Below are 25069 nucleotides of genomic sequence, written 5' to 3'. Positions count from 1 at the left end.
CACCCCCACCCGCCGGACTGGAGAAGGGCACCTGCTTCTCCTGCTTCACTTCCCTGGAAACTACGGATTCTCGCCGCTCCAGGACGCGGTCACGCGCACACTGTCCCTCTCCGCTTCTAGGGGTAGCCGTCTTGACCACGCCCCGTGGCTCGAGGTTGCCCTGTACGTCATCACCGCGCCCCCTCCTTCCCGGTTTCTCCTGCCTTCCCGACCACGCCCCGCGCCTCGGCGCGGCTCTTTGACGTCATCACAGCGCGCCCCGCGGCCTGGCGCTGCGCTTTGACGTGTTTACCGCGCTCCCTCCCTCCCCTCAGGTGTTCAAGCTTCGTGCGCTGACCGAGCTTCAGCCTCACGGCCGGAACGTGCGCTCTCTGTAGCTTCTCCCTTGCGTCATGTTCCCGGCCGTCTCCTCTCCGCGGACCCCGGGGCCCGGGGCCCGAAGGGGCCCGCTGGGCGGAGTCGGGCCGGGCTCCACGCCCCGGGCGACCAGCAGGAAGGGTCTGGCCCTGGGGTCTTTGGTCAGCTCCCCGGTGCTCTTCTCGCCGGCCGGCCGTCGTAGCTCGCAGAGCTCGCGGTGAGTGATCGTCCCGGGTTGGGTTTGGCGACTCACAGGCTCACGGGCCTCCAGAAGTCACCGGAACCGGGGACGGCGCGGGACGCCAGAGTACTGGGAGAATAGACCTCTGTCACCCTTGCATCCTTGTGTGTTGTTATTTCAGCCTCGCTTTGATTAATTCATCAATTGAGTCTTCGCATCATGCACTTTGCATGGAATTACCTTTGTGTAGAGGTGAAGAACACATTGAATTAGAATCAGTGGTTACCCGCCTCACTCTTAGTACCCCTGTGATCTGGTGTAGGTCACTCATGATCTCTTCGTCTGCGAAATGGCGATAATGATACCTGACCTGAGCCTGCGAGGAGTCAATATGAAATGCCACGATGCAGATGTAAAGTGATGGTGGGAGTGAGGACCTCAAACCCTGGAAAATCATTATATGTGCTTAACATACTAATTGTCCTTAATATCCGCTGGTGGATAATTAAAGGGATTTTAGCTACAGAAGTTAGCTTTGTAGCTAAATTAATAGGGAAAAGGCTTTCCATAAGCAATGAGATAAGACTAGTAGTTTTGTTACCAAATAAAAGCGTGGCACACCAGTTCACGTCACTTGTGAAACCGTGGTCTGCATCTCCCCTTTCATAATTAAACTAGAATTTTAGAAGGAGCTAACATGTGTCTTGAGTGGTTTCTTTTGAATTCGTCTATCAAAAATGAATTTTCCCCTCAAGAAGACGGTAATACTGGATCTTGAACTTATAGTTAAAATTTATCTATAGAAGTTTGCAATACTTTAAAGGAGAAATGATTTTTAAAGAATACCTTGTATCCTTTTGCGTTTTGTAAAGTGCTCTTCAAATGGTGATCTTGTGATTGTTTTCTACTCCTTTTGAGAAAAGTCAGTGAATAAAAGTCATACTTTGTTTTCTTTTTTAATTTCTTCTTACCTTTCGGTAATCATTGAAAGAAAAAACCTTTGTTATAATACTTTAGCAGAAACAATGCTCTCAATCACTCTGTGCATCTCCTTAATCCTGTGATAAGAGGTAGAATAACTTTTATACTAATAAATTTACACTGGTTTTCTGAATGTTAAGAGGAAGGGGAGAAGGAAATATAATTTCTACTGCTGTATCTGTTATCGAAGACCAGGTAGCAGCAGATACGACCCTATTTAACGTCTTGATTTTGATTGTATAAATCTGGTAGATTCTTATAATTCTGTGTCTGATGAGAGCTTAAAGATAATCTAACCCAATGTTTGTAAAACTTCTTTGACCACAGAGTATGATAAACTCTACTCTATATTCTATTTCGTTTTTTTAAAATGTTGATTGAGACCCTTAAAATGACCCATAATTTGAAAAACACTGATCTAGTCCAGCCTTCTTATTTCACAGCTAAGGAAGCAGAGTTATAAAGAATTTAAGTGAATAGGTCATGCATCTAATTACTAGAGCATGAAAGTCTGAAGCCAAGTTTTCCTAAATCCTGTCAGTCTTCTTTTTTTTAATGAAAAATAAATGTAATAACACAGTATATATGAGCCAGAGTTTTTTCACTGTTATACTTCATCTTTCTTCTTGTTTATCAGAGATTTTCTCTTTATTGTGAAAATATATACATAAAAATTATAATGAATAATGGAAAATTTTAAGTTATGAGTGAAATAATCTGGTCTCGTTTCTTTAGAGGAACACCTACACGAATATTCCCACACCACTCCATAACTGAGTCTGTGAACTATGATGTGAAAACATTTGGATCTTCTCTCCCTGTTAAAGTCATGGAAGCCTTAACATTGGCTGAAGGTGGGTGTCATTTTCCATTTGTCTCTGTTAGCAATTCAAAATGAAGCCTAGGTCTGGCATGGAGATTGAAATTTGTGCTTTCTCTGGTATACCTTCACTTCAATGGAGAGAAATAGGTGGCTTATTTGATTTTTCATTGTAATTGAGAAATATGGTAAATTTGGGAAGCAGAATGAGTTCATTTTAGCACAATCAAAATAAGTGTTTATGGTTGTACATACTGTATATGCAAAACTTAGTCCAATTTCAAAAGTTGATTGAGTATATGAAGTTTAGCTTTTTAAAGAAAATCCAAAAAACTACTGCCTCACATTACTGGGTTTAATAATGCAGTAGAATCAAGTCTTACCTCCATTTCTGGATCCTATGTAGTACCCTGGAGGCTGTATGCACAAATTTATGTTATCAATTTGGTGCACCATTAGAAGGTTCTCTTGGCAGACAATTAGAGTGGAAGTGTAGACGGTGCAGTCAACACAAGCTGTAGAAAGACACCATTAAGGGTGAGGAGTTGGGGTGACTAGAAGAGCAAAGTTCAGAGCATCCTGTGATTTCCTGGAACAGTGTTTTTGAAACTGCAGGTAGTGACTGCAATCAGTTTAGTGGTTCATGACCAGCATTTTTTAAAAAAATGAAGTAAAACAGATTGCAAAATATCAGAGTGCTTCTCATTTTGTTTTATTAAAATTGTGTATGAATGCATCATGATGTAAAATGTATTTCATACTGTGAATGACAGTCACAAAAGTTTAAAGTACTGCGTTCCACAAGAAGGAATATTTCTCATCAACTTAAACCAGCACATCTTGCCAGTAAGTCCACGGAAGCTTCAGGTACAATTATTTTCAGGCAACTAAACTTCCATGAACCTCTGTCATGCATTGTTCCTGTTTTAAGTATATATTTTCATTTCCCGTCTAAAAATATCAGCTTAAATTGCATTTAAACCTTTTGACACACTCCTGGTTCCTGCCACCAGATCATGTGAATAACAAATAGTACACAGCCTCAGAGGAGAGAGTCTCTAGAAATCAGGATGTGTAAATTGAAGAGTGTGTAAACTTGAGAGGAACTCGTCCTCACGTGGAAACTTCCAAGTACTAGTCAGTTGGTGTGCTGTGTTAGCGTCCTCGAGGGTTCACCAGTGGAGGATTTGGAGCTGCTGTAGTGCTTTCAGGAAAAGAAAATATGGAGCAGATACTCCAGTTCAGCAAAAAAGCCCACCCTTAACCTAGGTATGATGTGATATTTTAGCTTGTACATTATTGATGCGTTTTATTTTGCCCCTCTACCCTGCCTTTAGACGGAGAGCAAAGCTCACATGAATTAAATTTCTAGGGCCGCTAATACATTTACTCAGGTTTACCACCAACACATACAACAGCGACAGAGCAGTCCCCCTTCTCCACAGGCGTGCGTTCCAAGACCCCCAGGGGATGCACCGGACCCTGTGTGTACTGTGTTTTTTCCTGGACGTACATACCTGTGGTAAAGCGTAATTTTATAAATTAGGCACAGTAAGAGAATGTCCCAGTTGCCAGCGTCACGTCTCTGTGCTTCCAGCCATGTTTAAGTAAAATAGGGTTACTTCAACACAGGGACCGCGATGCCGCGACAGTGGATCTGATGACCTGCGCTACTACTGAGTGGCTAGTGGGCGGGTGGCAAAGGAATGCTTCACCTCCCCATCAGGACATCGGGGCAGTGGGAGATTTCATCACAGACTTCAGAAGTGTTATTTCTGGAATTTTCCATGTCATACTTTGGACCGCAGTTGACCACGGGTAACTGATACCACGGAAACCGAGGATAAGGAGTGACTACTGTATACTAATTTAGTTTTGTCACTTAATACAGAATGTAACCCTTTAGGTCACCATATAATGAGGTAATTTATCATACTTTCAAAGAGCTCTTATTTGAAAATCTTGTTCTTTTGAAGGAACATGATTTTTCCTTGAAATATTTTATATATTTAATGAGAAGGTTTATGATTTGTGTTGCTTTATCAAAATTATGAATGTTACTAAATATAATATTATAAAAAGTAAGATATCTGTCTATAACAAAAATTAAGAAATATTAAACCTAGGCCCAAAATATACTTTTTGCCTTTAGATATATTTCTAAAAATAGTTGTCAAAGTTAAATGGAGCTCTTGTTTTGGATATTAATAACTCTTGAATTATTCAAGAGTATTTTTTGTTGTGAGTTAACCTCGTGTGTGTGTGGTGATTACTTTTTTAGGTGAAGATGGTGGCAATGAAGAAGATTTTGGTGTGAGGAAATTTTAAGTTTTTCTTATTCATACTTTAAGATTAATTACGTACCTCATTTTTTTTCTTCAGTTGACGATCAGCTGACTGTTCACATAGATGAAGGTGGATGGGCTTGTCTGGTCTGCAGAGAGAAACTCATTATTTGGAAGATTGCTCTGTCACCTATTACCAAGGTAATGGTTCTTTAGAGAGCTGGAAGGAGAGAGAGGAGAGGATCCCTAATTGGCTCCGAATTTTTACCCTAAATTTTTAGAGTTGTTGGAGGACCATAATTTGAATCTACTCAAGCATTATAGATTTGCATTTTCATAGCAATATGAAATACTGAGCATATCATTTCAAAAAAGTTTCTCCCCTTATCATGATTTTAAGCAAGATGCATCTTATTTACATTTAAAAATTAGAGACATGGAAATTTTTAATGAATGTCGTGCTAGTCACTCTGTCTAATGAAGTCTAAGACTAAAAGCCATCCACATAAGCTGATGAACTGAGTTTCTTAGAAGATAGGAATGTATTTCACTGAATCTACTGAATGATGCATAATAAAATAGGAAAAAATGATACCAATTTTTATAACGCTAATTTAACTATCAATTGTCAACTTCTCACACGGGGGTTTTCATTTGTATGTACACTACCGTACCCTCAGCAGCGTCTTTTTCCTTCCGCTCCAGATCAGGCATACTCTCCTGTACCACTTGTGTTCACTGGGCCATTGTTCCACTGGGACTTGGGCTCCCACCTACCTAAACTCTTCACATCTACTGGCCTCTGTACTGCTGCTGCCTAGAAAACCGTGTTTGTAGTTTTAGGAGCATAGGTGAGGGAGAGGGCCTGGGGTGGGCATCCTGAGTTAGCAGAGGAACCTGATACTTGGCTGAGTCTAAGAAATGTTTTCTAGGTGACTTGGAATACTAACTCTGTGGTCATGCTGATTTTAAATGTCAACTAAACAAATCAAGATTAGACTGGGAAAATTCCATGGGAAGCCTACACGGTTCTTTCAGCCAATAGACTTTTTGGTCTGGGAAGAGATTGGAGTAGTTTATATTAAGGGTCTGGTCTAGCTGTTAAGTTTTCTTGATTCTATATCTCTTAAAATATTTTGTTTTAAAATTACTGAAAATGATGATGAAAGCCTGATCAAAAAGATATGAGACGAAAGAGTATTTGTAGAATGATATTTCCAGCAATGAATTAGAATCTAAAATATGCAGAGAAAGGAAATAGTGAAGCCAGATGCATATTCACAAAATTGGATTTGACATGAAAGATTTTTTGTTTGGATTTGTTCTGTAGTTATCTGTTTGCAAAGAACTTCAGCTACCACCTACTGATTTCCACTGGAGTGCCAACTTGGTGGCTCTCTCTTACTCTGCTACCTCAGGTGAAGCACATTCTACTCAGGTAGGTGACTTAAATGCTTATTGAAGTACATTTTTTAAAATAAGGGAGTTCTAAAGTTGGAGGAATCATCCAGCCCAGTTCTGAAACATAGCTATAAAGCTACAGGAATCAAGACAGAGAGGTAACGGCAAAGAGATGGACACACAGGGCAGTGGAACAGAATAGAGAGTAGAGATATAGACTCACTCAAGGGTGGCCTTTTGATCTTTGACAGAGGTGCAAAAGAAATTCAGTGGATCAAGGATGGTCTTTTCAGTAACTGGTGTTGGAATCATTGGCTGTCTTTATGGAAAAAAAAAAGCATTCCTCCTAAACCTCATTCTTTATGTAAGGATGAATCCAAAATGGATCATAGATCTAAATGTGAAATGTAAAACTAAAAACTTTTGGAAGAAAACAGGAAAAAAAATCATCATGACCTGGGATTAGGTGAAGAGTTCTTAGAAATTACCAAAAACATGATTCATAAAAATAGATAAATTGGACTTAATCAAAATTTAAAACTTGGCTCTGCCAAAGGCACTGAAAAGAAAATGAAGAGAGAACTACAGACTGGTAGGAAATATTATGAATCATATATCCAACCAAGGACTTGTATGTAGAACATAAAATGAACTCTCAAAGCTTAATAAGAAAACAGCCCAATTTGAAAATAGGACTTGAACACTTTACCAAAGAGGATATAAGGATGTCAGATAAGCACATGAAGAGGTGTTCACATCATTAGCCATTAGGGAAATGCAAATAAAACAAGTGAGATACCACTACAGCCCTAATACAGTGGCTGAAATGAAAAGCACTGACACTACCAAGTGCTGGCGAGGATGTGGAGCAACCGGAACCTCATACGTTGCTGGTGGGCCTGCTGGTGGTACAGCCACTTGATTTTCACTTCTTATAAAGTTAAAGTACCCTTGCCATATGACCCAACAATTTCATTCCTGGCTATTTACTTTAGAGAAAGTAACGCTTATGTTCACACAAAAAACAGTACGCTGATGTCATAGCAGCTTTATTTGTGATAGCCAAAGGCAGAAACAATCCGAATGTCCTTTAACAAGTGAATGGATAAACAAACTGATTCATCCATAGGATGGAATAGTACTCAGCAGTAGAAAGGTATGAGCTACTGATACATGCAACAACCTGGATGAATCTCAGAGACGTTATTCTAAGTGAGGTGAAGGTTATATTCAGTGTCAAATATAACCAGTGTCAAAAGGTTATATTCTATATGATTTCATTGGTTTGGCATTCTCGGAAAGACAGAACTATAATGATGGAAACGGTGATTGCCAGGGGTTAGGATAGGGAAGGGTGTGACAGTAAAGGGAAAGCGTTAGGGAGTTTTGGGCGCAGATGGAACTGTCCTGTATCCTTATCGTGGTGGTAGTTACATGAGTCTACATGTGTTTTAAAATTCACAGAACTGTAAAAAGCAAAAGATTTTATGCGGTCTGAAGAGAAACCAGAGTATAAAAATTCACAGAACTGTAAAACAAAAGGGGGAAAATGTCAATTTTACTGTATGATAATTTTTTAAATTTGAAAAAAAGGAATTTTTATTTCTGATTTCTGTTAATCAATAGTGCACTGCCCTGGTTTCTTTATATCAGTGTCAGCAAACTCCCGATTTGGGCTCCTTCTTTTATTGTGGTTGCTGAGTGTTATGGTCTTGTTTTGAGGCTGTTGCTGTCATGGTTGCCACCAGAGAAGGATCCATCCGCTATTGGCCAAGCCTTGCAAGTGAAGACACCTACACAGAGACGTCCGTAGATCTGGGAGGTGATAAGACTTACAGTTTCCTAACAACAGTGCAGGTATATGATAGATATTCTTTTATATTTATTGATAAGCTGTGCTTTGGCTTGGAAGTGGAATTTGAATGACTAAAAATTTGGGGTTTTGAGCAGATCATACAGGCAGGGGGTGAGGGGAATCAAAAAGAGGCAAGAAAAGAATGTCAGGATCTAGGATTTGAACACTTAGATGGAGGGAAGCCCCTCTCATAGGGCTCTGAAATAGCAGTAGTGCATAGTAACCGATGTTATTCATTTCTGTCAGAAAGATCTTCATAAAATGACTTAGAAACTCTTAGACAGTAGGAGGAATGGTTTGCTAATATATACTCTGCAGATTTACTGAAGAAATAAAATCTGATACTTGATTTGTTGAACCTGCATGATGGTGAACCTATAACTTAAAAATCAGAATTAAAAAATACATGCAGTTGGGGCTTCCCTGGTGGCGCTGTGGTTGAGAGTCTGCCTGCCAATGCAGGGGACACGGGTTCGAGCCCTGGTCTGGGAAGATCCCACATGCCGCGGAGCAACTAGGCCCGTGAGCCACAACTACTGAGCCTGCGCGTCTGGAGCCTGTGCTCCGCAACAAGAGAGGGCGCGATAGTGAGAGGCCCGCGCACCGCGATGAAGAGTGGCCCCCGCTCGCCGCAACTAGAGAAAGCCCTCGCACAGAAACGAAGACCCAACGCAGCCAAAAATAAATAAAATAAATAAATAAAGAAGCTTTCATTAAAAAAAAAAAAATACACGCAGTTAAAAAAATTGCAACAAAGTTATTCTGTGTAGAATTAATATTAAGTGAATGGATTCATAAGTAAGTGATTTTAATAAAATAGCACTGTTCTTTTTCTTTTAGATTTGTTTTAAGGTACAGATGATTTCCTTCTGTATCAAAGTGATTTATGTTAATTTTCTTTTCTTAGTCTTAAATGCTTAACTAATTTTGCTATGTTTGTTCACAGGGAGGAAGTTTTATTTTATCCTCATCGGGAGGCCAACTGATTCGCCTCATACCCGAAAGTGTAGGAAAAATTCATCAGCATATCCTGCCTCAAGGGCAAGGTGTGCTTTCAGGAATTGGTCGGAAGGTTTCTTCTCTTTTGGGAATTTTATCTCCTAGTAGTGATCTCCTAGTAAGTTGATAAAATAACTTTGTTTTACAAGCTTCTTTCTTAGTGAAATCAATAAGTTGGCAGTTTCCTATGAAGTTGGTATTGCCTCTGTATGAACAGTGGTGTACATGAGATGAAAGCTTTGATCTTTCAGTGAAGCATTTTTATTATGATGGTCAAATGAGTTCATACCCTGTAACGTTAATATTCTTAAGTCACACAGATTATCTTATAAGTACATTCTTTGAACTAAAACTATGATATAAAATTATAAATGTGTTTAAGGATTAATTTTGCTTTCTAGACGTAACCAAAAGTGTGTTCTCCGCTCCCATGACTCCAGCCATCTGTGTGGATGACTCAAATCTATGTCTGCTGGGCTTCTGCCTCAGTCTCTGGAATAGTGAAGGGAGGCTGATGAGAACTAACATGTGGGGGGCATCTGCTCTCTGCTAGGTGCTCCATGATTGTTACCTCCTGTAATCATTAGATGACCTGTAACATAGAGAGCTTCATCTCCAATTTGTAGATGAGGAACTGGCCTCAGTGAGGCTAAATTGCCCAAGGTTACAGAACCACTCAGTGGCAGATTCATGCCCACGTCTGTTTGAATTGAGAGCACACCTTTTTTTTTTAAAACTATGCTGTTCCCTCTGATTTCAGGTTGCTATTATTATCTGCTTCCTTAACTGGTCTTTGAACCTAAAACTTAACATGTCTGGAAACAAATTGCTCATATTCTCTTTTCTCCTGTTGACTTACAAAACTCGTTTCTCTTTTGACCTGTTTCTAATGGCACTGTCACTTTTTTCAGAGACCCAGGTATAAAACCCTGATGTGTGTGTGTGTGTGTGTGTGTGTGTGTGTGTGTGTGTGTGTGTGTGTTTCTCTCTCTCTCTCTCCTTACCAGGTTCTCTAGGTTTGGCTTCTTTCATGTCTCACTGCCATCCCCATCTTCCTGCTTCCATTGTAAGGCCCTAATATGCACTCTTGGTAAATTTCTCCTAAGTCTTGGTGCCAGTCTGCTTTACTCACTGTTGGCCCCTCCAGTCCCATTGGTGGCTAGACTCATGGTGACAGGAGAAGTGGAGACAATTAGGGTTTTCACTCAACAGTCCTGTATACCCAACTTAAAAAACACATCTATTCTTCAGAAGCAAGAAAGACGAGGTAACATACCCACGTGGAACTACACACAGCCCTACCAGATTCCTTCTCCTGTAACACAGCTCTTGTACTCACAAGCCATTGAGACTATCGCCCTTGCTTATTAGGTTTACAAACACATTTAAGACTGTGCTGTGTGTGAACCTTATTTTTGCTTCTTTCCTAGTTATAATCCACATTCCAATTTAGCAGGACTAAATTGTCTAAATGTGTCTTGTTCTCTGAAGATCCTGTGACTTTCCCACCTCCCAACTCTGCTCTTCCTGGGCCTTCTGCCTTTATATTTCTGCCTGTGGAAATCCTTCTTACTCAAGGTCTGTTTCAGGATCACTCCTTCCTTTGAATCCTAAATGAAGAATTCTGCTAGGATTACTAATCAAATAGTTATAAAATGTACTAATTTTGAATTTCAGAAAAATAGTTCATTAACATTAGAACTTAATAATCTATAAACTTTTTTCTCCTCTCCATATAGCTTTCAAGTGTCCTTTGGGATAGAGAGCGATCAAGCTTTTATAGCTTGACAAGTTCAAACATCAGTAAATGGGAATTAGATGATTCTTCAGAAAAACAAGCACATAGTTGGGATATAAATAGAGTCCTGAAGGAAAACATTATTGACGCTATCTGGGTAAGGAACGGTAACATTCTTCTCTGTAATTTTCATTTATGTGAGATTGCTAGTTCCTTTCGTTGTTGTTTTTATTAGAACACATTTCAGTGTGATACACAAAGTTTTAGCCATCAGATAAGCTGAAATGGAGTAGTCAATCTTTAGAAGGATTGGAACTCACTGGTTTACTTAACTTTTTAAATGCATACATTCAATAACTGTTTGACTTACTGTGGATGAGGCACTTTAGTAGGTGCTGGGGATATAAAGGTGAAAAGAAATGATTCCTAAACTCAAGGAGCTGACATTATTGATATTTTCATGTAGGGATCTGAAAGTAACTATGAAGCTATTAAAGAAGGGGTCAACATTCGGTATTTGGATTTGAAGCAAAACTGGTAAGCGATTAATTTGTCATGAAGAACATAGGAGTTGTTTGGAAAAACAAACCGATGTTTGTTATAAAATGATGAGCAGTCTTGCTATCTGTTTTTCAAATGCCTCTAATGCTAATCTTACACCATTATGTCTTACTAAATCGTTTTGTGTTGTCTAGAGATGCTAGTTCATTTGAGAAGTACAGGCAGTTGTCGGCCTTCCACTGTGTGTTCCATTAGCTGTCTGCCCTCAGCAGGGATCCTGTGTTCTGCTGTCACAGCCGGAGCCTCTCAGAGCCGCCTGCCCCGCTGCTGGGGGTCCTCCGTGCTGTCATTTTTCCCGGCTCAGAGGAGACGCCGGGCGCTCTTCTCCAGCCCTTTTTCTGTTGCTGAAGGAGCTTTAGCCTGTGTTTGTGGCTGTATTGAATAAAGGAAGGATGGGGTGAGGTTTTGTCGTGGTGGTACAAGTTAGAACTCGGTCATGGTTTATACTCAGAGTGAATTTCCTCTTAGAAACGGTGCTCTAAATGGTGCTTAAGATCCCAGGTTAGTCTGATAAAGCTACTTAATCCCATGTTATTGTTTAGCTTTAATACCAGAGGCCATATGGAACTTAAAAACCATTTGTAATATGACTTCTGTGGCAGAGTTCATAATGAGTGCAAATACATGACTTGTAGTTTTTCAAAACACAACTTACTGGACGTTAAGGACTATTTTTATGTGTTCTAGAGGAATTTAGTTTAGTAGAACAAATTCTACTTGTTTCTTGGCTTGAAGTTCTGCTGTTTAATTTTTCTCTCTTGGGCTATTGAGACTATCAGGATCCTTCTTTATAGTTTCTGAAAACCTCATGTGTAAACTATCAAAGAAGTAAAAATAATAGTATATATTTAATTTCCCAAAACAGTTTCATTAAATACAGTGTATCTTGTTTTCATTTAGCATTACCAGACCTTCATAAATTTAGAACTGCTGCCGGGACACAGCCCACTGTGGGTGTAGGATGCGGGGATGCGGACGATTTTTCATGTATAGTTTTCAGAATGGAGACCTGGGTTGAGAACAGAGAAACATGCTTAGGACTGGCTGTGCCGAGGCACACCCTGGGCGCCTCCCCCGGTGCTGTCATGCTAACACAACTTGATTCTCGTGGGGCCTGTGAGATGCAGCTCTCATCCTCCTTCTGGGCCCCCTCCCCACCATAGCTCCAAATGACGCGGTCATCGCTCTTATGTATACTCTTGTTCCAGTGATCCGTGCAGACTGTTCCACGTCTGGGTGGGTCCTTTCTGTTTAAGGAGCATGTGTGTCTCCCTGATGCTTATTGCTCCTCCTTGATCGACTGCTCATTTTGGCCAGAGCTGCAACCTCGGCTCCTATTTGCGGTGAACAGCCTTATGAGTTCTTTTACCGGATTATTACTGATGCAAAGCTCAGGTAGCTTCATTCTGGATATTTTGAAATCATAAATGCGTTGCCCTGTATATACTCACATAAAAATTTGTCAATTTAAAAAAAAATTTTTGTTTATTTATTTATTTATTTTGGCTGCACCGGATCTTGGTTGCGGCACGTGGGATCTTCATTGAGGCATGCGGATCTTCTGTTGCGGCACATGTGCTTCTCTCTAGTTGTGGCATGCGAGTTTTCTCTTCTCTAGTTGTGGCGCACAGGCTCCAGAGTGTGTGGGCTCTGTAGTTTGTGGCATACAGGCTCTGTAGCTGAGGCGCGTGAGCTCAGTAGTTGTGGCGTGTGGGCTTAGCTGCCCCTCGGCGTGTGGGATCTTAGTTCCCCGACCAGGGATCGAACCCATGTCCCCTGCATTGGAAGGCGGATTCTTTACCACTGGACCACCAACGAAGTCCCTGTCCAATTTTTACTGATTTGCAGAATTGGTTATCTTCGTATCATCTTTACTACCTAAAATAGCTTCATGTTTTTTTAATCAGGAAGATTTTTTTTATAAAGTTGTCAAATGAAACTGGTCCGAGCACCACTCCCTGAGGAATCCTCTGTTAGCTGTGTCTCCGGGCCTCGGGGGGCACCCGTTACCCCACGGCGGTCCAGTCTTTGGGGTGGCTTCAGTGAGCCTCATCTGGGCGTGGCCGTCTCTCCCTCCCTACCTGGTGCGCAGTCTCTGCGGCCTCGCTCACTTCCTTCTTACGTGTCATCAGGAGCTCTTTAGGTCACTGCCAATATGTTCAGATGTGGGCCAGTGTCCTTGAATTCTTCTCGGGAATTCAGGTAGAAGTGATAAGATCTGGGGAGCTGGAGGAAGAGAACAGTGGAGAAGGGAAATGAGAGCCGTGTTAGGACTGCTTGGTTTGAAGTGCATGTCGTCCAGCCACTAGCTCGGTTTATTATTTTTAGTTGTCAGTAGAGGGTGCTTGCCACCCTGTTAATATTTCTGAGACTTGAACGAGAGTTGCTAAAAATGCTACTAAGGTGTTTTAGAAGGGTTGAGATTAGAGACCATTTAATTGGTTGGGGGCAACAACTTTGATAGACTTAAGAGGACCATATACACTTTAAGATGGAAAAAGGTTTGTTTTTCACATATACAGCAGCTTGAATATACAGCAGCAGTTCTATGATTGGTTATTAAAATTAAAAACAAAATGTTTTTCCTCTGTACAAAAGTAAGCTTTAAAGAACAGATTAGATCAGGGGTTGGCAACCTTTCCTGTGAAGGGTCCAAAACTATTTTATATTTTCAGGCTTTGGGGACCGTGTGGTCTTCACTGCAGCTCTTGTACTCTGTCACTGGTAGCATTAAAGCATCCATCGACAACACATAACAAGTGGCGTGGCTGCATGGCGGGAAAGCTTCGTTTACAAAACCTCAACCTGGGCTCAGTTTAGTCTGAGAGCTGCACTTTGCCAATCCCTGTATTTGATGATTTGTTGGTGTTTTTAAGTCAGATTTATTGAGTTATGTTTTACATATAGAAAATACCTTGCGCCCTTTTTAATGTATAATTTGGTGAGTTTTGACAAACGTGGAGTCATTTAACTAGAACTGCAATCAAGATACAGAACAGTTCTATCACTCCAAAAATTCCTTGGTACTCTTTTGTCAACCCCTCTCTCCACTTGCAGCTCCTGGCAACCATTGATGTATTTTCTGTCCTTATAGTATAAATGGAATCATAGGGTATAAAGCCTTTTGAGTCTGGCTTCTTTCACTTAGCATAATGCATTTGATATTCATTCAGTGGTTTCTTCCTTTTTACTGCTGAGTAGTAGTTCATTGTATAGATTTACCAGGATTTGTTTTATCTATTCAGCAGTTGAAGGATATTGGGTTGTTTCCAGTTTTAGGCAGTCATGAGTAAAGCCACTATAAACACTTGGACACAGGTTTTTGTGTGAAGATAGGTTTTTATTTCTCTTGGGTAAATATCTAGGATTGGGCCTGCTAGGTCATATGGGAAATGTGTGTTTAACTCTTCAAGACATTGCCGGACTGTTTTCCCAAAGAGGCAATAGATCTTTCTTTCTCACTGATTAGCGATGGGCTCCTGATTTTGGCAGCGGCGTGGCACCTGGCGGACAAGCCCTGTCTCGTCTATTACTCGTTGGTAACAGTAGAAGATGACGGCTACCAAATGTCAGATGCAGTGACTGTGGAAGTCACTCAGTATAACCCACCTTTTCAGGTAAGGTTTCCATCTGTAAGTTAAAGTACAAAGTGACAGTAACATGCTGAGTTTTTTTCCTAACCATTGCAGGGTCAGATTCTTTGAGAAATTCATCTGCAGAGCTTGGAAGTACATTTTATTTTATTTTTTAAAAAATCTCTGTATTGATTTATTGTTACTATTATTTTTGGCAGCTTGCGGGATTTTAGTTCCCCGACCAGAGATTGAACCTGGGCCCTCGGCAGAGAAAGTGCAGAGTCCTAACCACTGGACTGCCAGGGAGTTCCTGGAAATACATTTTAAATAGCTAGTTTTTAGGCATTGCATTCTGTTTGCCATCTCATACTCAGTCCTTTGCTCAGCCTTAGCTAACGAGAAGTGAGGGTGGGAGCCCCTGACGGCGAGGAACGTGTTTCTCCTTCCGTAGCTCTGTGAAGGGACTTTCATTTCGGTATTACTGAGAAGAAAGAAAACACTGATGATGAACTGCAGTGAAAAATAAGGAAGAAACCTGATATGAATTGGGCTTTGGTTTTGAGCCCTATATACTACAGAAAAATCCCGATTTTGCTCTAAGTAGGATTATATTTGTAGGTAACCACATTATATACTTGTCAAAGTTCATGTGAATGATTAAAAGGCAAGCTCTCTCATTTTAAGCTCCTTAATAGCCATTGAACATTGTTGAATAAGTATGATGTTTTTGAGGAAGGGCCTTAACTGCTGTAAATTCAGTTCATTTAACCTTGTATAGTATCTAATTCTGTTGAACTCTTACTCTTAATATGATTTGTGTAGCTGAGTGCCATAAGGAAATCTTTTAGTTTGGTCTTTTATTTCAAACAGAAATAAACCTTATGTGTTCTGATTATACAAGAAAAATATGCTCAGTGTTAAAATTTTTCAGACAGTGGGAAAGGGTATAAAGAAGACAATTTGAGAATAAAAAAATTCCATGTTTATGTTATGTTTGTAAAATTCTTTTAATAAATGGAATATCCTTTTTAGCTTTTGCTGATTTTATGATTTAATTAGGTCTTATTTCTATTTTTAATTCCATATATGAACAAATTAACTCAGTTTTCTTGTGCTTGATATCTGGACAGTGAAGAAAAAGACAATATTTATCAGGGGTCGTTTATAAAATAAATTTGTCAATTCTAAGATAAATAATAAACTAATCCTTTTATTTTCGTCCTCACATTTGTTACAGGCATTTAGTTAAAATCTTATCACCATGGAAACGTTTTCAAACTTTGCTAATTATTTGCAACTCAGCAAATGATCTCTCTAATTGATGTTTATAAACTTATTCTGTCATGTTTTGTAAATCATCTGATGGGTAGTGTTTAGGTTTTCACAAGGATAATCAACGAATTATTTTATCATTTTTATGAGCGTACAAAAGTGTGAATTATAAAATCATACAAACAAGTATTTTTGTTTCAATTTTGATTAAATGTAATCTTAAATTTAATTTTCAGTCTGAAGACTTGATTATATGTCAGTTGATGGTCCCAAACTTTTCAAACCAGACTGCCTGTCTGTATACTGAAAGTACTGTCTACGTGTGCTCCACAGGAACTGGGAAGTTTTCTCTTCCTCAGGAGAAAATCGTCTTCAATACACAAGGTAGGGTAGTGGTTTTAGAAGCTAGGATTAGGGAACTCATTAGTCATTCTGAGCAGTTTTTGTTCTCTTTCTGTAAACTTTGCTTCAAGCATGATGCCTGTGACATTCAATACCACACCTACAATAGCTGAAAGACTGGAAGGGTGGTAGAGTTCCCAAACTGATATATTTATGGGCAAAAAATAGTAACGTTTTTCCCAAAAGAGGCCAAGAAGAAAAGAACTGATGCTAACAGAAGTAATTGCTTGTTCCTGGTCAGTAAGAGTGACTTATTCTGAGTTGATATTCTTTAAATGTTTGTCAAGACCCCTGGGTAAGAAGAATCCCAGGTGCTGGACTAATGCAAGGGGGCTGGAATTGGCGGGGAGGTGTGGGTGATGGGGGGAGCCAGCCAGGAGTGACAAACACCAAGCGGACAGTCTCATCAGGGTCTTTATCTTAAGGGGCAAAGGCCAAATCCATGTGAGGCAGCAGGGTGGAACCTCGGTTCTCTAGTCCCAGCACCAGAGCCTTGACTGGGCGCGTGGGATGCTGTTAAGACTCCAAGAGAGCTTAAACCTTTTCCTTCCGCACTGGCTTACTCAGTAAGTCAAGGTAGGGTTGGCAAGCTGTACTCTGAGTCTCGCAGAAGGGATGATTTTCTTGTTTGGTGCTCTGTACCCACTACTCTTGCAGGGCACAGTGAAGGACACAGCCTACCACTCCAGATAGCGGGGAGCCTTGACTTTTGACGCGGGATTACAGAGTAGGAGTAACATGGCAAAGGATATCACCAGGATTTTCTTCTGGGAGGTGGATTTAGGAAGGTACTTTTTGGTTATGTCTATCTGATCGTGTATTTTTCTTTCTCTTAGGAGATAGTATTTTAGGAGCTGGTTCCTGTGGGGGCGTTCCTATCCTTTTTTCTAGAAACAGTGGATTGGTGTCGATTACTTCAAGGGAAAATGTGTCCGTATTGGTAGAAGACCTTGAAGATTCCCTGGCATCTTCAGTTGCTGGACCAGGCAATGAGGTAACGTGGTTCCATACGATTTTTTTTTTTTTTTTAAGTATAGTTGGTTTAAAGTGTAGTTGATTTGCAAAGGATTTAACCATTTTTATCAGGATATTTCCCACAAATGTTTAAAAGTCAGATACTTTTAAAAGCGTTGTGATGAAGATATTAGTTCTTTTATCTCTCATCTCTTTTGTGCTTTTATTCAGAAGCGACTACTTGTAAGTTCTTCAGCTGTTTCTTTTGGTGTTTTCCTCCACATTTCTAAGTAATATGCGTGTATTGCTGTCTCTCATTCACTAATTCTCGTCGTCTGTAGATCTCCTGTCATGGAAGATGAGGACTTGGGGTAGCCTGCATTCCTCTCTCTGCCTTTATCATCCCAGTATACATTTTTCCCATTATAATGGCAGTGTGAACGTTGTTGATAGTCCAGAGTGAAGCAGTGTGCTGATTACATCTCCTTTAGTGTACAACTGTGTGCGATTCTTGGAGTGGACTAATTTCCTATTCGCTTACTTTCCTTTGATATCTGGCTTAATCTTCCCACACCCTCCAGCAGCTCCGTAGGCGCCTTTCTGTAAAGCTTTGCCCAGGGTCACGTCTCTAGAGAAGCCCCTTGCCTGCTGTCTGCCGGGAACTGCCTGGCCCCGCACTGCACGGGTTTGCCCGGCCTCCTCCCTGCTCTGTCACTTGCTGGTCCTCCTCCTGCTTTCCATCTTTGTGTGTTGCAGTTGGAACCGCAGATGTGTGGTGGTTGTGTTTCTTTTTCTTCTTTTTCTTCTGGGATGATTTTTGAGGGGAGAGTGGGGAAAAAAACATCATTTTTTTTTTTTTTCCTGTCATCTTGAATTCTGAAATACCCTGATCCTTAAAAAAGATTTTTATCATTCTTTTACAGGAGGCTAAAAATGAACACTGTTTGGGGTAATTTCTGTTTGACTAGTATGTAAAATATATAGACTGTGTAATTCAAAATGAAAATGATTTGTTACAGGTTCAACAGAAAGTAACTTTTTTTTTTTACTTTTGTTCTTTAGTAATCATGTGGTTTTCATAATACTGCTGTATGTTCTGAAATTGTCTTACAGTATTCCATTTCTTTTAAATTTCTCTAAGTTTTTCTTTAAGACTGAAATCAACCATTATGCTTAGAAATATACTTTGTGATGAGTTGTATAAGGGTAAGCCTATAAGAAGGTTGTGTTGTGATGAAATCTCCAGATGATTTTACTCGCAGTATAATCCCTGAATTATATATACATTTTCTATAGGACTTTAGTTGATCATTTGGTGTGTTTTATCTTGTTTCAATAAATGTCTTAAGAATCAATATATAAACCATTGGTATAGAGAGTATGGCAAACAGCTGTGTGTCTGTACTATTGCTCTCATAGGTGGGTCCAATGTTTAGTCCAATAACTAAGAATATTCTTATACCTTCACCTCTAAATTATAGTTTGTTATTTTACAGAGTGTGGTTTTTGACACCTCTACCAAGAATGAGACTATTGCCCGGGAAGATAAAACCAAATTGCTAAAAGCTGCTTTTCTGCAATACTGCAGGTATAACAAGTTTTTAAAATTACTGCTCTTTTGATGTCCGAGGACACATGTTACTGACATATGCTGCTTATTTGTTGATTAGTGGGAGCGAGTTGGAGGAGTGAAGCCATCAAGGAGAAGATGTTTTTCTGAGCTTTAGCACTTCAACAAACTCTTGTTCTGAACTTGGTATCCGCAGGAGGGTTCCAGCTAGGCTGGGAAAAACCTGGTGTAACACAACCTCTCCACTCGATGGAAACAGGGTCCCACTAGAAATGGTGGCCATGAAGACAGCTTGCAAGCATGCTTTATGTATAATGTGAAAGCAGTGAAGTTGCTTACAAAGGGTTATCATTGCTGTTGTAAAGGAATTAGGCTTGGCCTGTTGGTTGAGTTCTGCTGTGTAGACATCACCATAGAACTCAGTGGCTTATTTAATACAGCTTCTGGCCCTGGGTCTGGTTGTTTGGGGCTGTGCTGGGGTGGCAGTTTTCCTGGTCCTGCCTGGGCTCGCGCATGGTCTGTGGTCAGCAGCCAGCTGTCTGGTTACACTTGCTCCCGTCTGGGGACCCTGGCTGGTCAGCTCTGTCTGCCTCATGTGGCATCTCTTCCTCTAGCAGGCTGCCCTGGCCTGCTCACAAACCTCAGGGTTCTGGAAGTGGAAGAGAGGAGGCCTTGCTGCACAAGTGCTCTTCGAGTCTCTGCTTGGTCACATTTGCTAATATCCCGTTGGCCCCAGCGAGTCCCGGGGTGAGGCCCCGTGGAAGGACGCTCGCAGGAGGGTGTGTGCGGGCTGGAGGAAACAGCTGCACTCGCTCTGTCACACTTGCTGCCCCTATACAGTCATTTCAGTTCGTCCTACACACACATTCTGCATGTTCTGTAACTGGTACCTTCCATTTATATTGGAATGAATACTAAGGAAAATTGTGATCCAGCCCTTGCTCTGTCCCTGATTAGCTGTGTGAGACTTTGGACAGATTGCTTAATGTTTCTGGAATTGGGGTTTAGCAGATCTTTGTTTTGAAGAAATATTCAGACTTTACTGCCTCCATTTTGGTCTCTCAGCTCTCAGCTCGTGGTCCCGTAATTGCACTCCTAGTGGTGTCTGGTGCGTGGGGGCTCCCTCTCACAGAAGGGACACCCTTGAGACTTTGCGGTGTGTTTACAGGTTGAAAATTCTCTGCCATCATAGTGATGGTCTCCTGAGCTTAATTTCCTGTCCAGAAGAGGGCAGTTTGTTTGTTTCTGTTTTTAAATAGTATTCTTTTAATCTTGTTCTGTTGCATGGTGTTCAGTCTGACTGCCAAGATTTGGATTAATGCTATGATTTTATCTTATATAAATTTATCCTTTAATTAACAGTTCTGTCAGACTTGTGGCATCTCAACATTTAAATGGTAATGGAGTCACTGTACTAGTTTCCTGTGCCTGCTGTAGTGAATTGCCACAAACTGGGTGGCATAAAACAATAGAAATTTATTCTGTCACAGTTCTGGAGGCCAGACGTCCAAAAGGACGGTGGCAGCAGGGCCGTGTACCCTCTGAAAGCTCTGGGGAAGGGTCTTCGCTAGCCTCTCCCTTAGCTCCTGGTGATTGCGGGCAGTTGTTGGCTTTCCTTGGCCACGTACGCCTCCCTCCAGCTGTCTCTATTGGCATCTGGCCTTCTTCCCTGTGCATCTGTCTTCACGTGTCCTGATGATGACACCAGTCGTTGGGTTTAGGGCCCACCCTAATCCAGTATGACCTCATCATAAACTTAGCTGATCCTATCTTCAAAAACCTTATGTCCAAATAAGGTCACGTGCTGAGGTTCTGGGTGGACTTGGGTTTGGGGGAACACTATTCAACCCAGTATAGTCATTTCTAAATGTTTTACTGGGGAAGATGATTAAGTACGAAAAGGTGTCCCTGACCTCAAGTGCTCAGAGCGTAGTAACCTCAGGACCGGTGTTATTGGGCTTCTAACACAACTGTGCCTTCTACTTATCCTGTTTAGCATAAAGTACTATGAGGTTAGCAAGTAATCATTTCTGGGGTGGTGCCAGCCAATAGTCTAAAACAATTAGCCTCATCACAAATGGGATCATGGAACCTTGAAAGCGGCATTGCTCAGCTTTCTCACTGCTGACGTTTGAGGCCGGACGGTCTTTGTTGTGCGGCCGTGCTGTGCGCTGTACGGTGTTCAGCAGCGTCTCTGGCCTCTTCCCGTCTGACGCCAGTAGCCTCCTTCCCCCCAGCGCGTGGCAGCCAGAGTTATTTTCAGGGGGTCAGAGCTGCTGGATAGAACTCTCAACTGTTATCCGTTCAGGTTTTTGCTAAGGTAATATTACTATTTTTATAGCATGGTTTCTTTGAAATTAATTTTTATATTGTTTTGATTTTCATTTTACTTAATATAAATATAAAAGCTTTTGTTCATGAGAGTTTTAAGAAACTTAGTCTTTTGATTAAAATAGTTCATTATCGAGTGATCGTGCCACAGTCCACTTTGTATTCCCATGACCTCTAGCATAACTAGGTTTCCGGCTTCAACCTTGCCTTTAACACTTTGTGGCAGTTTTTCTGTGTTTCTCTAGTCGGCTCTGTCTCCTGTTCTGCAGAGACCATTTCAACCCTTTCCTCGCCTCCTCTGCCTTCCCATTTCTCTGCCCCTTTCCCCCCGAGGCAGCTGACTCAGGCTCCTGTTCCACAGAGATAGTAGAAGCCATCAGAGGACAACTCCCTGTCCTTAGCGCCCACAAACTTACCTGCATCCCGACTCCTCTTCCCCTTTCCCTCCCTGGGGAGTAGGAAGAGGTGTTCTTCTTCCTAAGGCCAGTCTCTCTGCTCTGAGTGCCGTGGTGTCCTGTTTCCCTTGAGACTGTACTCTCTCAGTTACTCCCCTTCTACATCTTTGACCCTGTGCTGGCCTCTTCTCATCAGCTGTTAATCATATTTAATCTGCCATTTTTACAAGAGACCAGTCTTTGACTTGTTGTCCCCCTTTGAGCTGGCACCTCTTCTGCTTGTTCCTGTTTACAGCTGAGCTGCCTGAAACGTCTCCAGTTGTTCTTGTCTTCCATATTTTTCTCTTTGTACTCCCTGCACCATCTTTCCTCCTTCCTTGGCTTCATTTGCTGAAGAAGCACAGCCCTGCCTTGCTCTGGGCCATTACATACAAATGAAGAATGTTCAGAAGCAGTTGTGTGTTCCACAGGAACCTAGTTGTAACACATCTGAAACTGTGCTTGGCTTCTCCAGAGCTTATTCTTTCTTTCCTAGCCCCTGTTCCAGTGGCAGGTCCTAGCAGCCACAGTCAGTTGTTCAGTCATCCTTACACATCAGACCCAACCGATGGCCAGAATTTCCCGCCTGTGTCTCTTTCTCAAAGCTGTCTGCCTGTCTCCTTCGCTGCTGCAGCTGCTGCTGGTGGAAACTCCCGTCCTCTCTTGCCTGGATAGATTTCTGCAGTAACCTCCTCACTGGATTTTTCTCTCTCCTGTCTGACCCCCCATCTCCATAGCATAGTTAGAATGATCTTTTAAAAATAGAACAGATCGCGACATTTCCTTCTAAGCTCAAACTCCGTCACATGCTTTACGAGACCTTCTGTGCTCTGCCCTTTGTTTCTAAGAGGTCTGCCTTGGACCCTTCTTCCCTCTCTCCTCACTGGGTGATCCTCTCTCCCCCAGGGCTTCCGTTCTCTGCTGGGATGCAGGCGTACTTCTTAGAGGTCTGCCTTGGACCCTTCCTCCCTCTCTCCTCACTGGGTGATCCTCTCTCCCCCAGTGCTTCCATTCTCTGCTGGGATGCAGGTGCACTTCTTAGAGGTCTGCCTTGGACCCTTCTTCCCTCTCTCCTCACTGGGTGATCCTCTCTCCCCCAGGGCTTCCGTTCTCTGCTGGGATGCAGGCGTACTTCTTAGAGGTCTGCCTTGGACCCTTCCTCCCTCTCTCCTCACTGGGTGATCCTCTCTCCCCCAGTGCTTCCATTCTCTGCTGGGATGCAGGTGCACTTCTTAGAGGTCTGCCTTGGACCCTTCTTCCCTCTCTCCTCACTGGGTGATCCTCTCTCCCCCAGGGCTTCCGTTCTCTGCTGGGATGCAGGCGTACTTCTTAGAGGTCTGCCTTGGACCCTTCTTCCCTCTCTCCTCACTGGGTGATCCTCTCTCCCCCAGGGCTTCCGTTCTCTGCTGGGATGCAGGCGCACTTCTTAGAGGTCTGCCTTGGACCCTTCCTCCCTCTCTCCTCACTGGGTGATCCTCTCTCCCCCAGGGCTTCCGTTCTCTGCTGGGATGCAGGCGCGCTTCTTAGAGGTCTGCCTTGGACCCTTCCTCCCTCTCTCCTCACTGGGTGATCCTCTCTCCCCCAGGGCTTCCGTTCTCTGCTGGGAAGCAGGTGCACTTCTTAGAGGTCTGCCTTGGACCCTTCTTCCCTCTCTCCTCACTGGGTGATCCTCTCTCCCCCAGGGCTTCCGTTCTCTGCTGGGATGCAGGCGTACTTCTTAGAGGTCTGCCTTGGACCCTTCTTCCCTCTCTCCTCACTGGGTGACCCTCTCTCCCCCAGGGCTTCCGTTCTCTGCTGGGATGCAGGCATACTTCTTAGAGGTCTGCCTTGGACCCTTCCTCCCTCTCTCCTCACTGGGTGATCCTCTCTCCCCCAGGGCTTCCGTTCTCTGCTGGGAAGCAGGCGCACTTCTTAGAGGTCTGCCTTGGACCCTTCTTCCCTCTCTCCTCACTGGGTGATCCTCTCTCCCCCAGGGCTTCCGTTCTCTGCTGGGATGCAGGCGTACTTCTTAGAGGTCTGCCTTGGACCCTTCTTCCCTCTCTCCTCACTGGGTGATCCTCTCTCCCCCAGGGCTTCCGTTCTCTGCTGGGATGCAGGCGCACTTCTTAGAGGTCTGCCTTGGACCCTTCCTCCCTCTCTCCTCACTGGGTGATCCTCTCTCCCCCAGGGCTTCCGTTCTCTGCTGGGATGCAGGCGCGCTTCTTAGAGGTCTGCCTTGGACCCTTCCTCCCTCTCTCCTCACTGGGTGATCCTCTCTCCCCCAGGGCTTCCGTTCTCTGCTGGGAAGCAGGTGCACTTCTTAGAGGTCTGCCTTGGACCCTTCTTCCCTCTCTCCTCACTGGGTGATCCTCTCTCCCCCAGGGCTTCCGTTCTCTGCTGGGATGCAGGCGTACTTCTTAGAGGTCTGCCTTGGACCCTTCTTCCCTCTCTCCTCACTGGGTGACCCTCTCTCCCCCAGGGCTTCCGTTCTCTGCTGGGATGCAGGCATACTTCTTAGAGGTCTGCCTTGGACCCTTCCTCCCTCTCTCCTCACTGGGTGATCCTCTCTCCCCCAGGGCTTCCGTTCTCTGCTGGGAAGCAGGCGCACTTCTTAGAGGTGTGTCTTGTGCTCCCTGCCGCTGTGTGCCCCTCCCGCACTCACCGCAGCCTCCCTGCGCCTCTTCCTCCAGGAAGTGTGCCCCGCCCCTCGGGGGCTTTGGTTTCCCCTCTGTGCGCTATGTGGCCTCTGCTCTTTCCCTGTCTAGTGTGTGTGTGTAACTGCTTCTTTAATGATCTGACTCCTCACGCCACTGTATACTTTGTGAAGTCTTAAGACTGTGTTCTGATGTTTTGTTTATTGTTCTGTCTCCAGAGCCTGCGTATTATCAGTGTTCAACATATATCTGTTGAATTAATGAATGCATAATTGTCTCCCTTTTAAATAAATGTTATTAGAAGTAATAAACTTTGGGCTAACATATGGGACTTTTAATTTCACAGTTAACTTTTTCATGATGAGTTTAATCCTTTTTTTTTTTTTATTTTTATTGGGGTATAACTGCTTTACAATGGTGTGTTAGTTTCTGCTTTGTAACAAAGTGAGTCAGCTATACATATACATATGTCCCCCTATCTCCTAATACTTTTACTTTTGATACTTTTGTTTTCTGATTTTCTTTCAGAAAAGATTTAGGTGGTGCTCAGACGCTGGTTGACGAGCTGTTCTCCTCTCACCCTGACTCAGACTCCGACTGTGAACTAGACAGAGCTGTTACCCAGATCAGCGTGGACCTGGCGGACGACTACCCTGCTTCTGATCCGCGGTGGGCCGAGTCTGTGCCCGAGGGTAGCGGCATCCTAATTCTAATGTTATG

General features: G+C 42.6%; 1 protein-coding gene across 4 annotated transcripts in view; it reads left to right on the top strand.

The window, feature by feature from the left end:
• Window positions 1-276: 276 nt before the first annotated feature.
• Window positions 277-25069, top strand: part of NUP133 (nucleoporin 133) — a 59042-nt gene continuing 34249 nt past the window's right edge. For all 4 annotated transcript variants that reach the window (XM_059900021.1, XM_059900020.1, XM_059900023.1 and 1 more), the window contains exons 1-13: window positions 277-574; window positions 2255-2373; window positions 4722-4825; window positions 5955-6062; window positions 7748-7882; window positions 8827-8997; window positions 10619-10774; window positions 11084-11154; window positions 14648-14795; window positions 16262-16409; window positions 17264-17421; window positions 18878-18969; window positions 24878-25041. In XM_059900021.1, the coding sequence (XP_059756004.1) occupies window positions 393-574; window positions 2255-2373; window positions 4722-4825; window positions 5955-6062; window positions 7748-7882; window positions 8827-8997; window positions 10619-10774; window positions 11084-11154; window positions 14648-14795; window positions 16262-16409; window positions 17264-17421; window positions 18878-18969; window positions 24878-25041 (1756 nt within the window). In that variant the 5' untranslated portion in view covers window positions 277-392. The remainder of the gene's footprint in view (window positions 575-2254; window positions 2374-4721; window positions 4826-5954; window positions 6063-7747; window positions 7883-8826; window positions 8998-10618; window positions 10775-11083; window positions 11155-14647; window positions 14796-16261; window positions 16410-17263; window positions 17422-18877; window positions 18970-24877; window positions 25042-25069) is intronic.

Source organism: Balaenoptera ricei, chromosome 16 (assembly GCF_028023285.1).
Source record: "Balaenoptera ricei isolate mBalRic1 chromosome 16, mBalRic1.hap2, whole genome shotgun sequence".
NCBI lineage: Eukaryota > Metazoa > Chordata > Mammalia > Artiodactyla > Balaenopteridae > Balaenoptera > Balaenoptera ricei.
This window is presented reverse-complemented; position numbering and strand designations above follow the sequence as displayed.